The sequence below is a fragment of the Cryptomeria japonica genome, chromosome 3, assembly GCF_030272615.1.
Source record: "Cryptomeria japonica chromosome 3, Sugi_1.0, whole genome shotgun sequence".
NCBI classification, from domain to species: domain Eukaryota; kingdom Viridiplantae; phylum Streptophyta; class Pinopsida; order Cupressales; family Cupressaceae; genus Cryptomeria; species Cryptomeria japonica.
Genome location: NC_081407.1, coordinates 196,171,475 through 196,189,111, shown reverse-complemented (window position 1 = coordinate 196,189,111; position 17,637 = coordinate 196,171,475). Strand labels below are relative to the sequence as shown.

Below are 17,637 nucleotides of genomic sequence, written 5' to 3'. Positions count from 1 at the left end.
AGTAAAGCTGACAAAGTGACAAGTGAAGAGCTCTTGTTTGATGAAGATGAGCATGCTATGGATTGGCATGTTTGGTGACTGGTTAAGGTGTTCCATTGGAAGAACAACAAAGTGTAGGTTTGAAGGTTGATCGGTTAGGGTATAACTGACAGGGTTAGTGAATCAGTAGATGAACCCAGTTGTGACTTATTGGTCGGTGATCAAGTCTGACCGAAATAGTGATCTAAGGTGCATGCCGACAGAGACGCCACATGGTGTCCAGATGTCAAACAAATGGACTATGCATTATCGATGAGGCAGTTGGTGATTGATCGAAATTAATGTTGATGGCATAAATCACGAGTTGAGAGTAGAAGGATGCGGCTCGAGACTGATCAGAGGACAAAGATCTGATTCGTTGGCATCATGATCGATGTAGTGTATCTAGGTGTTGATCAGTGTAGGTGAAGCTAATTGCGTGATCGCTTCATGGTGATTGACAAGTGTAGACTGACAAAGAGGTCGTGTTTTCTAAATATGGCAAACATTTTTAGGAAGCAACATGATTGGCGATGATGGGTGACCTGTTGTAGATTGACTATCTCAGAAAAGAGATCCGATCCGATTTGATATGCCTCATGGTTGATGAAGGAACCCTAGTGCACCAAAGGTTTGAATGTCAGTTTTGGAGGGAATGCATAGTATAAATATGTAGATCGAAGACCAGATCTACTGCTGCTACATGAGAGAGTGATGTCGATAAAGGGAGTGAAACTAGAGAGTTAATCAGTCAAGTGCCCATTGACAACCACAGAGGTGACTAAGAGCTTGAGAGAGAACCGGTAAGAAGAGTTCAACCGACAAGGTTAAGGCAACTGGTAGACTGTCATTGAGCTTGATAGTGGGATGATTTGGTAGTGTTCCAACCAGTAAGAAGGTAGAAGAAAGGGAAGTAGTGCAGTGTGAGTGGTTGAGGAGATCTGACAAGCTAGAGAACAATGTAGGGTTAAATTGGCAAGTGGAGTAACTGGTAAGCCGAGAACCAGTAGAGGTAAGAGTGATCAAAGAACCGACAAAGAATAGAAGCAACAGATTCAGAAGGGCTGAACCAGTAAGGTTACAACAAAGAGTGGATGAGAGGAGGATTTGAGTGAGCTGAGAACTAGTAGAGAACAGAGCAGAGGAAGACTAGTTGAGAATAGTAGAACCGACAGAGTAAGTTGAGTGTGAGATGTTACATAATTCATTTGTAACTGGGTTATTATTTTGTATTGATATATGTCATTGTAATCACTGAGTTGGAGCTCGGTGCAAGGGTTGGTGCTCCTTGGGTTGGTGCCCTAAATGTTGTAACCATTGTTTTATTATGAGGCTAGATTGAAGTAGTAGACTCTAGCAACATTTCTCACCGAGGTTTTTCCCATGTTGGTTTTTCCTCGTATATCTGGTGTTGTGTGATATGCCCTTTTGTGTGTGCTTGCATCTTTATTTTCTCTCCTATCTCACCGGTATGTTTACTTTGTGTTAGATCTGCTAACTGGTATGTACACACTTAGGTTTAAAAGGTTAAAGTTTGGAAACCACTGATTCACCCCCCCTCTCAGTGGCATCTTGTGTTCTATAATAGTCAAATACAAAATGATTATTAAGGTTTAGAAACACAAGATATTAACTCTCCTATGTCTCCTATAAAATTGATTTATTACTATTCAATTCAAATAAACTTCAACCTTCCTCTTACAGAGAAAGTTCCTCTTTCCACAAATAGAGTGATCCTATCTTCTCCCTAAACTTAATAGTTAACCTTTATAAATGTGGTGGTTTCGATCTCCCTAAATTGTTGGGCAAAACAAAGAAATATTTTAGATTCTATCCAATTCCCTAGGACAAAAAACTCTTACTTACAAGCTTTCACTTGGAGGAGGCAATTTAGTTGTTTAGTGGTTAGATAGAACTCACCCACTTCTAATGTAATTATAATTTTGAAATAAAACTCTATTCAATTTTGGATAGATAATACCTATGATGAATTTTTTGGTTCCCTTAATAAGCTTTTCCAAACACACACTCAATCAAGGAATATAAGAGTGAGTTTAAGAGACTAGGTAACTAGATACAAGCACTGACTATGTGTATTTTGTAGTTGCTTCATTAGTGATGTAAAGGATCCTATTTATATAGAGATTCTCATGTTTAAACATAATTCCTATTGTGATTCTCTAGCCTTGGAATACCTTGTGAAAGGCAAATTGGTAACCTAGCAAAAACTAGGTAGAATTGTAATGTCCCTCTTTTAGAAAAATGTAATAGAGGCAAATTCTAATGTCCCCACTTTGAAATAGAGTTTAAAAATAAATAATAATAATAATAAAATTAAAATATATGTAAAAGAATATAATTAAAATTTAATTAAGTTAATGAATGGTAAAAAGACAAAATGAAAAGTTGTGACTCCCTCAAACATGAGATATAAAAGGGAGAAGAGAGACTCATTTGAGAGGGGATAATTTGGGAATCTAAAGTGTAGAGCTGATTTAAATAAGAAGTGCAAATTTTATTGTGAAAGGTTGTGTCCCTTTCAAAGGGTAGAAATAATGAAGAGTTGCACTCTTCAAAAGGGGGCTAATGGTGAAAGGGTGTGTCTCTTGCCAAAGGGCATAAATGATGAAGAGATGAAATCTCTCCCTCACATTGAGAGATATAAAGGAAATAAATAAAAGCATCCAATGACATCACTATCGATCATATTAAGTAATAACTATTATTTATAGGCGGTACCATCCTTGTTCTTGGTGGTATGCATGGGGATGTGCTTAATATGTATGCTTAATATATGATGCCTGATAATGTTCTTATGTAGAATTTAATAGTAATATTAATATAGACTATAATATGTGTGACAATCATATTTAATTTCATATATATTCATAATACATGATAAACTAGTATACTCATAGCGTAATCCTCTTTTTTTTGCTAATGCCTATGCTAGGATTGGATGTGGAATTCCTAGGGAAAGGTGATATTAATACCTCACAAGGTAGATAAGACCTGTGGTGGAATGGACATGTTATACATCATACAAAGGTAATGGATAAGGCCTACGGTGGAATGGGAATGTGCTACATCATACAAAGGCAATGTATAAGGCCTATGGTGGAATGGGCATATGTTACATCATACAAGGGTATGTGCAAGATCATGGTGGGCCAAACAAGCCCTTAAATGGAAATGGAAATGAGAAATACAAAGTTAGACAACTTGATGTAAAAAAGTGAATAAGTTACCAACATTATTTAAAAAATATTTAAGAATAAAATTTGTAGAAAAATGAATGTATTATCTAAGCTACTAGTTGTTTTCTGAAAAAAAAAATCTATTTGACAAAAAAAAAAAAATTCAATGTAGTAGTACTAAAATTTCAGGAAAAAGATAAGAAGCAAGTGTCTGTCTGACCACCCTAATCACAATCAAATCATAATATGTTTTTATAAGATTTTAGATATAAGTAGAAGACTCATGTCCAGATGTGACACGTATTTTTTTGTAATTTTTTTGAAATAAATAATTAATTATGATTTTTTTACTACAACTTTTAAAAAATATATAAAATCTCATATATCTAACCACCAACTTGGTAAAAATTTTATGAAATTCAATTTTTTTCTTTTAATCCTATAGTATACAAAGTAGAGAATGTGACACATGTTTTGGATTCAGAAAATATAATACTATTTGAAAATTATATATATTTTTCAATCATCTTATCAATTAGGACTTTAATCAAAATGTCACCACTTTTTGGCCCCTCATGATCCTGCACATACCCACGAAGGAACTACTTGTGAAGGATGGTTTTTTGGGTCTCTAACAAATATACTTCTCAATCTCTGCTAAGATTGATCATTAGGATTGATTAGGGATTAGACCTAGCTATGTTGATTATCCCTTGTATGATATATGGTAATTGCTCCCTAGAGCTAACAAATGCATAATAAAATATAATAAGTATGATGAGATGAGTTTTATTATTGCAAAATAGGCTATCTCCAAATAGGGGACATTACAATTGGTATCAAAGCTTTGATCCTACCATCTTGCAAGGTAAATATTAATCAATGAATCATTCTAGTCAATAAGAAGGAATCTAGCAATGCCTGCATTTTTGTGTATGCTCTGTGTTTGCATATATCCCTATGTATGCTCCATGTTTGGTTCATGCCTAATATTTTTCGAGCATGTTTATTCCATGTGTGTTTCCAAGACCATCTCATATTGCAAGTCATTTTGAACACGCCATGATCATTGATTGAGGGAAACCAATCGTGGGTGAGGTGGATTGTAATGTCCTCACTTTGAAATAGAATTTAATAATAAATGATAATAATAAAGTTAAAATATTAAAAATTAAAATGTAAAATAATATAATTAAATATAATTAAAATTTAAGTAAGTTAATGAATGGTCAAAAGACATAAAATGAAAGGTTGAGAGACCCTCAAACATGAGATATAAAATGGAGAAGAGAACCTCATTTGAGGTGGGATAATTTGGGCATCAAAAGTGCAAATCTGATTTAAATAAGAAGTGCAGATATGATTGTGAAAGGTTGTGTCCCAAGTTCAAAGGGTAAAAATAATGAAGAGTCACACTCTTTCAAAGGGGGCTAATGGTGAAAGGGTGTTTCTCTTGCCAAAGGGAATACATGATGAAGAGGTGTGACCTCTCCCTCACATTGAGAGATATAAAGGAAATGAATCAAAGCATTTCGTGACATCACTATCGATCAAATCAGATTAGAACTATTATTAAGTTACATGAAGTAACATCCTTGTTCTTGGTGGTATGAATGGGGATGTGCTTAATATGTATTCTTAATATATGATGCTTGATAATGTTCTTATGAAAAATCTGATAGTAATACTAATATAGACTGCAATATGTATGACACTCATATTTAATTTCATATATATTCATAATATATGATAAGTTAGCATACTCATAGCCTAATCCTTTCTTTTTTGCTAATTTACCTATGTTAGGATTGGATGTGGAATTGTTAAGGAAAGGCAGTATTAATACCTCACAAGGTATCTATAAGATTTGTAGTGGAATGGACATGTTCTACATCATATAAAGGCAACATATAAGGCTTGTAGTGGAATGGGAATGTGCTACATCATACAAAGGCAATGGATAAGGCCTGCGATGGGATGTGTACATGTTCATACACAGGCACTACTTGTGAAGGATGGTTTTTTGGCACTCTACAAAGATACTTCCCAATCTTTTCTAAGATTGATCATTATGATTGATTAGGGATTAGACCTAGATATGTTGATTATCCTTGTATGATATATGTTGATTGTTCCCTAGAGCTAACAAATACATAATAAAATATATTAAGTATGATGAGATGTGTTGAATAATTGGAAAATAGGCTATCACCAAATAGGGGACATTACAAGATCCTCCTTTGTTTTTAAATTAAAAAAGAAGACATAAAACTTGGAGAACCATAATTTATGTAATTTATCATGAAGAGATTATAGAGAAATAACCCGAGGAATTATATTACAATTAAGATAAATGTTAGTCATAAATGTATTCAACATTCTTATATTGCATTTACTCTACTATGATGACTAGTGATTCTAGGAAAAAAATTATGTAAAAATGATTTGACTTCCCTAGAACAACACTCAACTTTGAATTCCAATATTTATAGTCATGTTTTAGCCAAGTTATTTTTCCCCTAAACACTCAAGTTCAATAGATATGTTAAAAGACAAGATAGTGATTCTAATAGATGGTGGTAAAAGTCATGACTCTATCTACAAAAAATTGGGTGACAAACTAAATTGTTATATCTAAGCCCATAGTGATTTTATTGTGATGTCTAGTTGTAATACTATTTATTATGGGAACAAGTTATTATCATTTGACGATCAATATGTTTTCTCTCTCCTTAGGTGTAAAATATGGAATTGGGTGTCTAGTAATTGTAAACATTTAGGACCAATCACTTGCGACTACTCCTAGCTTTGGATCAAATTCCACCATTATGACAAATATTACATATTACAAGGATTATAGGTACAAAAAACATTTAGATGTTCAACTCCCATTGTATGAAAATAATATTCAAGAAAGGGTGTTTTAGCTCAATCTCTCTCTTTAAGCTCAACCTCTTTCTCCTTCTTCACCTCTACCAAACATTATAGTTCCTCCTTCATAAGTATCAACTATTATTTGAGGAACTCAAATGATCCCCCCTTCCAAGATCCCATGACTATTCTATTTTACCCACCCCAAGTATCTACCCTCACAATATTCATCCTTGTTTATACCTTTTTGAAAAAATAAAAAATATTGAGAATTTGCAATGGTTGGCTGGGTATCATTCACCCTAGTAACAATGCTTAGTCTTCATTGGTATTTATGGTCCTAAGAAATATTAGTTTTGGTAGATGTAGCCTAATTTGTATGAACTTAATAAATTAGCCATTAGGAGTAAATTTCCTATTCATGTTATTGATGATTTGTTGGATAAGCTCACAGGGGATAAGTTTTATACTATGTCGGAACTTCATCTAGGATATGACTAAATATGTATCAAATAATTTTATATTGTTAAAATTACCTTTTAAACTCATAAAGGTTATTAAAATGTTCAATCATGCTCTTTGGCTTGTCCAATGCCCCCTCTTTTTTTTAGAGCCTCGTTATATTATGGCTACATCTATATTATTATATGCAATAGGACATGCTTGATCATCTTTATCATGTGGAGACAATGCTTAGGATTTTACAAGAAAATTTTCTCTCTTCTGAAGTGCTATAAGTGTGCATTTGGGGTTCAATTGGTGGAGAATTTAGCCCATAGATTTTAACAAGAACATGTATAGTTTATATTAAGAAGGAATGTATATGCCTCAAGTTTATCAAAATCTTGTGCATTTTTTTTTATTGACAAGTTATTATCATAAATTTATGCCTATTTATAGTAAAATTGCCAGACCCTGAATTTTTTTTTAAAGAAATATTTCAATTGGTTTGAATAAGTAGAGGTGGACTTTAATGCCATCAAAACTATCATTTGTTCTACTCCAATATTGGACCTACTTGATTGTCACAAACCTTCATTCAAAAATGTGATAGCTCTAAAATGGACATAGTTGTGACATTAATACAAGAGAAAAGCCCTTAGCCTTCACTAGCAAGAAAATCACTAGGTACAATTTGGGTATATCAACATATGAAAAATAAATGTTGGGTTCCACCATATGGTCCAATAATGGTGCCTATACTGATTGGGTTGTAGGCTCCTACTAAAAATAAATAATCATAGCCTGAAATATTTCTAGTAGCAAAGAGTATCCTCCACCAAACAACAAAAAGGGTGGGAAATATGTATAGATAAAGGTAAGTAAAATGTGGTAGAATTCCCTTTGATACCAATATGAAGATAAAGGCTCCACATTTTCTCGTTTCATCTTGGTGCTAAATTGGACAGGTGAGATGATGGGTGAGATCTAGAGTGAATGTGATAATAACCCTATAGTTCAAGACACCATGAGGTATTCAAAAAAACTCCATAGTCAATTTATTAGATTTTTGCTTAAAAAACCAAACCTTTACCTATCATGATCAAATTCATATGTCCCCCATATTAGTTCTCAAGCCTTAAATACAAAGGGAATTACACTTCTCTTCTACCATAGGACACATATTTTTTGAAGACTCATGAGAGTGTGAAGAAATATTTATTGTGGAAAAATTTTAAGAAAGATATTGAGGCATTTGTAGCCAAATGTGATGTGCATCAAAGGACTACAAGGGAAATTCTCAAAGCCCTAAGAAATGTAGCCATTCCATATTTCTAACTAGCAATGGACTAATCTTTATTTGTATTTATCTTGGTGATGATTGATCATTGACCAAATATGCACATTTATACATGCATTACCTTATTCTTATTCTTCTACTATGATTTCTAAAAACTTCTTGGATTTATTATTTAAACTCCAATGGATGCCTATATTATCAATGATTTTGATCCGGATCCATCACCAACAAATTCTACCAAGATTTTTGTAAGTTATAGGGCACTAACTTGAACATGACTTCGTCCTATCATCTTCAAACTAATGGTCAAACAAAGATTGTTAACAAGTACATTTAAATGTATTTTAATTAATATGTGTCTAAGCAATAATGGTAGTGGTTCAAGTGGCTGCCTTCGGTTAAGTGGTGGTACAATACTACTTATCATAGTGCTTCCAAAATAACATCTTATGAGGCCCAAAATCACATGAAATAATCAAAACTAGACATAGCACACTTTTTCTACTTTATTATTGGGTTTATATGTGTGTGTGTGTGTGTGTGTGTGTGTGTGTGTGTGTGTGTGTGTGTGTGTGTGCGTGCAACTTTTAATAGGAGACAAGGGTGGCCTTGCTGGTTCCCAAATTCTATGGTCCTTACTAGGTGACCCAACATGTATGTGAGGTGGCATTCAAGTTAGCACAACTACCATATTCTCAAAGCCATTCAGCCTTTCATGTCTTGTGTCTTAAGAAAATAATTTGGACTACTACTAGACCATTAATAAAACTACTTGAGTTGGATAAAGAGGTATCAATATTTCTAGAACTTGAGGTTGTTTTGGACAAATACACCAAGCATGTTCACAATCACTCTATTGAAGAGTTATTACTCTAGTGGAATGGCCTATATCATGAAGATGCAATATGGGATCCTATGAGAATTATCTCTCAATATCCTCATCTCAAGACTTACTTGAGGATAACATTTTTTCAAAGGGGAAGACATTGTTATGTACCCCACTATATGTAGTATTGATTTTCAGCTCTTTGATTACCATAATATGTTATTAAAGATGGAAATTAGCAATTTGATAGTATTAAGAGATGTCTTGAAAAATGAGAAAAAATGATGAAAGATAGTTCTTGTTCCACAATTTATATTAACGAACATCAATATGAAAAAAAACTATTAGAAAAATTATATATGATCTATTATAAAATTTAAGTATGTATCTTGAAATAAAAATAAGAAAATATGCCTTACTAATTTACATTTGAAAACAATAATTTAATCTAAAACTATCTTTAAGAATTCAATTAATTGATTGTTGTTGAGTGTTTACTCTAGTCTATAAACTAAATAAGAATATATAAAAACGTAAATTTTCATTGATATGGTAGGTATAAGCAATCTAATCATCTAATTAATCAGTAAGAAATTATAAGACAACTTAATTCATTATACACCAACTTTCTTATTCTCTTCCTATAATTTTTTTTTATTAAAATTTAATCCAAAACCACCCAAATTATATAAATTGATTTAAATGGAAATCGCTGATAAAGAACTTAATTGTATTGTATTGGATTGTTTTCCATTGGTATTTAAATGGATATTGTTGCTGAAATTTGAGTATTTTTGTTAGTCTGTACTTAAGTGCTGAGGCCTTGAGCACCATATGAAGTTGAGCTGCTACACTGCCTACAATTAACAAATCCTGTAGCGGATACATGCTGTTCTAAATTTCCATACACAATCTTTTATAGCATACCCTCCACCTCTCATTGTTGGTCTATCCCCCCAGGTTTTACCTTATCGACTGCACTTTCCCCAACAAACTATTTGGCACTCTTTCAAATCTTTTGTAGAAAATATTAAATGCATCCTAAGTAAAACACAATGCGAAGAATGTGCCAATTGAAGTAACATATTCAACACATTATGTTTTTTGGCAAAGATTTTAAATTCGGTAAACTCAACCAACCTGAGGCTGCACTAATCTCAGATTTGCCAAAAATTATGCTGCACTCGTGTTTCTGAAAGCTCTTTGATTTGGGACTGATACATTATGAGAAATTAAATACTGGAATATAATGAGATTTGCAACAGAGCATAGCACTCATCTAAGTAGGATCAAGATCAAAATAATATAAAATAATCATAGAAATTATATTTATGTGTCACAAATGAATATATAGAAATATATTATATTTTATTCAATTTTAAATTGTGAAAAATCTATATAACATATATCTAAGAATTAGACAACATTGAGTAGTTAATCAACACTTACCATTATTATGTAGTAAACATAAACATTTAGATCATAATATCTAATAAACACTCTATTGTATTAATAAATTTTTTGTTTAGAGGTAGGTTGGATAATAATTTGAGATAGTATATTCTTTCAATAGTATAATAGAGAGTGCACATAATTATAACATAGTTATAAAATTACAATAATATCTATAACTAATTCAAACCTTAATAATTTGTACCTACCCCAAATTTTTAACCTAATTCTAACTCTAAGTCTAACATTAAATACAACCCTAATCCTATTAAATACAACACTAATCCTCTTTTTTTTTTAAATTTTAACCCTAGTTTGAATCTAACTCTAATCATAAATTTAATCTTAAGCTAGATATAATTTGAAATTTATTTTTAACCCTAACCTTAACCCTATTCTAACATTAACCCTTATTATAAACCTAATTTTAATCCTAATCATTATTATTATTATTTTAGAATTATAATAATAAATAATAATTAAAATTAAAGTTATAATATAATTAAGAATTATAAATTAAATTATAATCATTTATTTAAATTATAAATTAAGTTATAATCATTTATTTAAATTATAACTATAAAATTAATAATATTATTATTAATTTTAATTAATAATTATTTAATGAAAATTTAAAAATAATTATTAATAATGGATTTTTTATTATTATATTTTGGATGATGTTATTATTAATAAATTATTTATAAATAATATATTAATCTTTATACAATATTTAAGACTATATTATTGCATTATATAGATTTAATATTATATGATAAGAATATATAATATTATATTTCATCTATGTTATAAATATAATTCAGATTATAGTTAAATATGTTAATAATATTGGTCAATAATATGCATAATATTAAATTATTTATTCACACCTTAATTTCAAACCTTAATCATAGATTTTCTTATATTTTAATAATTTATATATTTAACCTTACTAATATATTATTATATATAATTTTATTATTCATTGATTATATGTAATTAACATGTTCAATTTTGATTTTCTTTTATTATCAAAAATGTATTTAATCCTAATATAATAATCTTAATTATATTATTAAATATATAGAATTAAATATATTAATAATATTTATAATATTAAAATTATTTATTCATCTTTTATCTAATATTTAATTTAATTATATACTATATAGAAAATATATATGATATATTTATCAAAGATATATATTTATATTATCAAATTTTATGAGGATAACTAATGCTTTAACAGATTTGAAGGTTTAGATAAAAAAATTTAAATAATTTGAAAAGAAAATTAAAACATACTAAACATTATTTTAATGATATAAAAACTTGCCTAAAAGAATTCATGCAAATGTGGATCCAGAAATCCGGTAATAAGATGAAAATCATTTGAGCCAATTAAATTGAAGAAAAATTATTTCCATAATTTGAAAGCTTAAAAATCTTGCATCTGAACTATTTAAAAATTTAAAACTAGATTTGAATGAAAAAGTTCATAAATATGATTGGTAGAAAACCAATTGAATAATCACGAGTTAATGAAAATAGGGTGCAACTGATTGCAATAGTACTAGCCTAACGACAAGTACTAATAACAAACCTTCTCGAATCTAAATGGGAAAACTACTTGATGGTTTGAAGCTCTCGAATCTAAATGGAAAAACTGCTTGATGGTTTGAAGCTTCCATCAATCTAACTTGTCTTGTTACTATATTAACTTGATGTCTTGTCTACTAGTTCTAATCAGCTGGTATCAACACCTCTAAGCATTCTCCTGATTTCTGACCCTTGATTTAAATTTAAATTTTTATGTCAGTAGCATATACTAGTCTTGTACATCTATTTTCTTGTGACATTGCCTCTTCTTAACACTAAATGACATGATCATGTGTTTAGATTCATCATCTACCAACACATCTCTAATGTTTTTGTAGAAAAACATTAGAGATTAAACATCCAGTTTTAAATTAAATTTGTTATAATCTAGTGTATACTTATAATGTTCGGGAGAGATAAAAGACTTTTAAGAATTATAATATGAAAAATAAAATAAAAAGAAAACAAGTCATTGTATAAGCATCACTTCAAAGTTATATAATTAACATTGATTTTTAATTTGATTTCCAATAATATTTACATAATCACAATCATTTAAGAGCAAGTCCAAAGGTTATTATTAGAAGTATGGTAATTATCAAAAAGATAAAGATACTACCCAACCATGCAATTGTGTACACTCAACTTGATTATCTCAACTCTCTCTCTCTTTAACAACAAGAACCAATAGCCACAAAATGTAAAACCTTTTTTTGCTAAGGAACCCACCCAATGTTGTAATATAGATCATAAACTTGACAATTTTAAATTTGGTTGAATATGGGCTTTTTTTTGCCAATAGATCTTCTCACACTTCAAACACACACACACACACACATATATATATATATATAACATAGATGTCTCACCTATTTATCAACTTGTACTTTTGAAATGTTGCCTCATAAAGATACACCTTTTTTCAAGATAATGCTTCCAAAAAGACCAAGAATTACTTTACCCAATATCACTATACTTCACTCACCTTCTATGATTTTAACCATAAATATTTTATAGGTCATTATAGGATCTACAATCAAATAGGCATTTATATGTGCAAGTGACACAAATGAAGAAACATAAATATATTATATTCAAGTGGACTTTACAATGTGAAGTATGTACTTATAAAGTCATTTTTTTTAATCACTTGATTAACTATGAAATAATCATAAACAATAAGACACCATTTAACATTATTATATTTTAAACAAATACAATATTTTAGATCATAACATCCAATAGCTTAGACAACTTACTGAAAAACAGCAATGCTCTTTTAACTATTCTATTGAAATTGACACCATTCCCTACAATTTGTTTTTGGCAAGGTTCTAATATTACAATCCCAAGCATAAATATCTATGCTCCAAATTTATATAAATTTCTCTAACAAAAAAAATCATTGCAACAAATCTGTTGACAAGATTATCAATAATCATATTCTGTTAGATCATAACTTATTGAAAAACATTTAAAAAAATTAAACTGAAAGAACTTAAGAACATTCCGTGTTTATTAGTTTCAGCATTTTGTCACAGTTTACACTTAATAAACTATCTAAATAGACAGGGTTGTTATAGGAAATCAATTTTTGTCTTCCTAAACAAAATAAAATATCTATTTTGTAAGATAAGTTTAGTTTAACAGTTGTTTAAAAGTAAAATGCATTTAATTTCAATTTTCCATATGTAGGTAGAAAAAACTATAGCTGGAAAGAGAATTCGCTAAATTTTATTAATCTGTACTTAACTGCTCTCACTTTCATCTGAGCTGCTATTTGGATGGCCCACTCTATTGTCTGCACTCAACAGATTCCATATGCCCTGCCATACACCATCTTTTCCAGCATAACTTCCACCTCTCTCATTGTTGGTCTATCCCCTGGATTTTCACTTGTGCAGTGCAGTCCCAATCCAATAAAACTAAGCACGCAGCTGCCACGCTCAGAGGATTCCGATTCTTCACCACTAGTTCCAGCTGTAGCACTCTCTCCACCACTCCCTCCTGCAATTTGTTGATCAACCAGCAGCTGTCTATCCACCACTCCCTCCAATGCCTCAGGGAATGCTCTTCTCACCCATCTCGGCAAAGTTACATCTCCACAGAACATACCATCGGTAGGCCTCTTTTTAGTCACCATTTCAAGGATCAGCATCCCGAAGCTGTAAACATCTCCCTTGGTACTCACTTCTCCTCCCAAGCCATATTCTTGCAACAGCAAAAAAAACAATGATCTTATTACTGAGAAGAAAATTAATCTAAGGGGTTAAAAAGCCAAGACAAACACAGAAATTGAAAAAATGTTCGACTTGGGTGTTTACCTGGAGCAAGGTAGCCTACTGTTCCCTTCAGTCTGGATGTGCTGCTACTTGAAGAAATGGAGGACGTCAGTAGACGAGAAATTCCAAAATCAGCCAAATGGGCTATCATGGTTTCGTCCATTAGCACATTTGAGGGCTTCAAGTCGCAGTGAACAACACGGGGAGAACAATCATGGTGTAAATATGCCATCCCATGTGCCACATCAAGTGCAATCTTCACTCTCATCTGCAAACTCAAGCTGCACCGTGTTTCATCCATGTGGAGGTGCTGTTCTAGGCTCCCCTGTGACATAAATTCTAGTACCAGAGCCTTGAGATCTCCAGCCGAGGAAGAGGACAATACTTTGACAAGATTGCGGTGCCTAATTTTTCTCAGTACTCTGCATTCCCTGACGACATGCTTGTATGAATTTTGGAGGTCTTGATTGAACAGCTTAATAGCGACCATCTTGTTATCAGACAAGATCCCCTTGTAAACTGACCCGAAGCTACCATTGCCTAGTAAATTAGCGGCATTAAATCCTTGGGTTGCTGTGTGAAGTTCCTGGCTAGAAATTTGCATGAAACCTTGCCCCAACAAACTATTTGTAATTGGTGCCTTTTTAATTCTTCTGTAGAAAATGTAAAATGCCACCAAAATGCAACACAGTGCAAAGAATGTGCCAATTGATGCAACCAAGAGAATGTTCCTATTCAATACATCATGACTTGTGGCAGATGTTGTGCAATTTGGTAGATTGAACCAGCCTGAGGCTGCACATAATCCTGGATTCCCCAAAAATGATATTGCACTTAGGTTTCTGAAAGCTCCTTCATTCGGGACTGATCCATTCAAATTGTTGTAGGAGAAATTTAAATGCCGGAGCATGGTGAGATTCGCAATAGAAAATGGCACTGTTCCAGACAACTCATTCAAAGATATATCAATGCTTTCAAGGCTCTTAAGCTGTCCTATTGATATCGGTACCGTTCCCTCCAATTTATTTTTGGCAAAGTTTAGATATTGCAATCCCGAGCAACTGCCAATATCGCCAGGGATGGGTCCAGAGAGTTTATTAGCTGAGATATCTATGGCTTGAACCTGTTGCATTCCTCCCAGGGAAGGCAATCTTCCTGTCAATGAATTGTATGAAAAATTGAGATATAACGCCAATGAACGGAGATTCGAGATCTCCGTAGGTATATTTCCTGAGAGACTGTTGTATGAGAGGTCAATCATCTCCAGGCGAAAACATTGGCCAATGGCATTTGGTATCCTTCCTGTGAGCTCGTTATGACTGAAATCAAGTTTCCTTAGCTGTTGCAGGCTGCCCAGATATGAAGGAATAACTCCAGAAATACGATTTAGCGGAAGGAATAGATATTCCAGATTTACCAGCATCTTAAAGTCTAACGGAATGCTTCCTTGCAGTTTGTTGGAGCTCAAATCCAACAATTGTAGATTCTTCAGACGCCCTAAGGCACTCGGAATCTGCCCAATTACTCTGCTATTACTGAGATAGAAAGTGGTCAACTCAGTAAGGTTACCAATCTCTTCTGGTATGTTGCCAGTGGTGTTGTCGCCACCCAAGACCAATCTTGATAGCCTAGGAGACAGGTTTCCTATGCCCCTTGACAAAGTGCCACTGAATTTGTTTCCCCATAGACTCAGCTCTTCAAGAATGGAGCAGTTAGAAAATACATCTAATACACACATTGTAGCAGAGTGTCCATTTGACAGGCTATTATACGCAAGGTCAAGTTCCTGTAAAGCAGTTAGCATTCCTAATTCTTGAGGCACAACACCACTTAGCAGATTGAGTGGAAGATCAAGCGTTGAGAGCTGAGAACAATTTCCCAGAGACTTTGGGATACCCCCACTAAATTGGTTATTTCCCGCAGCAAAATACTGTAAGTTGGGGAGCTTTAGGCCAATATCTACAGGAATGGAGCCCACGAATCTATTACCTTCCAGTATAAGCCACTGCATTTGTGTACAGTTTAACAGATCAGGAGAAAAAATTCCCTTGACGCTGTTACTACCCAGACCAAGCTCTTGTAGACTTGTCAACATCCCCAATTCTTGGGGTAATACTCCACTCAACTTGTTAGTAAATAGTGAAAAAAATCGGAGTGTGGAACAATTTCCTATAGATTTCGGGATGCTGCCACTTAATTGATTCCTCGTCAGTTCCACCTCTTGCAATTTAGGTAGCCTATAGCCTATAAACTCTGGAATTGTACCTTCAAACTTGTTGTTCCCTATCGCCAATGTGTGCATTTCAGTATAGTTCACGAGAAAATAAATTGATCCTCCAAGGCTATTATTAGTGAACCACAGTTCCTGCAGTCGCGTAAGTGAACACAATTCTGCTGGAACGATGCCGTATAAGGAATTGGAAGCCAAAGCTAGCTTCTCCAGAGACGAACAGTTCCCCAGGGTCACGGGAATGCTACCTGTAAGACTATTGTCATGAAAGCTAATCACCCTCACTTTCCATAATTTTCCAATCTCCATGGAGATGCTACCATTGAGTTTGTTGGAATCCAGATACAGATATTGTAATCTGGTCAATGTTGTGAATATCTCGGATGGAATCGGTCCTTCAAGCGCATTCCGGGACAGAGATAAGGCTCGCAATTTTGTGCAGTTACTTATAGACTTGGGGATAGCGCCTGTTAGAAGATTATGCCCAAGATTTAAGCGTTTGAGCGCAGTGCAATTTGCCAAGCCTTGAGGGATGATACTACTCAATTTATTGACAGACATGTTGAGTTTCTTCAAGTTATGCAAGGAACTCAACTGTGGTGGAATGTTTCCGCTCAACAGATTATCGTTTAAGCGGAGTTCTAAAAGCTTTGTGCAGGCAGACAGACTAACTGGAATTGGACCTTGCAAGCTATTTTCATAGAGTTTAATATACTGCAACTTTTGTAATTTACCAAGCTCTTGGGGAATGAAGGATGAGAAATAATTATAGGAGAGGTCCAGGGTTGTAAGGAAGGACAGATTGCCTATGTGAGGGGGTATGGTAGCAGCCAATCCCCTGTATTTGAGAACTAGGCTCACAACCCTTTGATTGCGATTGCAAGTTATTCCAGTCCAGTTGCAAATATTATTTCCATTTACCCAGTTGGACAAAGAAAGACTTGGATCCATTTTTACAGACTTTTTAAATTCAAGTAAAGCATCTGCATCAGTCTGATTCTGGGTTTCCAACACATTGGACGAATATGTAACAAAGATAAAAGTGGTGAAGATGAGTAGAAGAATGAACTTACCTTTACAATTCATTTCTGAAAGCAGAATCAATCCACCTGCTACTGGAATTGCTTCTATTTCCTTGTCAATTAATTTAATGAAGTTAAAGCGGGTCCATATATAACAGTTTTATTCTCTCTTTTATTCAAGTGAATTTTGAGTAATGTAAATAGGACAATGATTAAATAAAAACTAGAAAATTAAAACAAATATAGACTCAAAGAGGTTCTAAAATTCATTATTATTTTTATTTATTATAATATAAAGTTTGTATAGAAATTCATAGAAATTCATATAGTCAAAAGGTTCACGACTTCTTGTTAATTAAATGATACAAACATTAGAGCCACGTGGTCATGGAGAGCCTT

General features: G+C 32.8%; 1 protein-coding gene across 1 annotated transcript; it reads right to left on the bottom strand.

Annotated features, from left to right (window-relative positions):
* Nucleotides 1-13,511: 13,511 nt before the first annotated feature.
* Nucleotides 13,512-17,302, bottom strand: LOC131061611 (probable LRR receptor-like serine/threonine-protein kinase At3g47570). The gene is made up of 2 exons (XM_057995384.2): nt 14,029-17,302; nt 13,512-13,915 (listed from the first exon to the last, which is right to left on the bottom strand). The coding sequence occupies exons 1-2, from the start codon at nt 17,300-17,302 to the stop codon at nt 13,512-13,514; spliced, it is 3,678 nt and encodes a 1,225-aa protein (XP_057851367.2).
* Between the last annotated feature and the right edge of the window lie 335 nt (nt 17,303-17,637).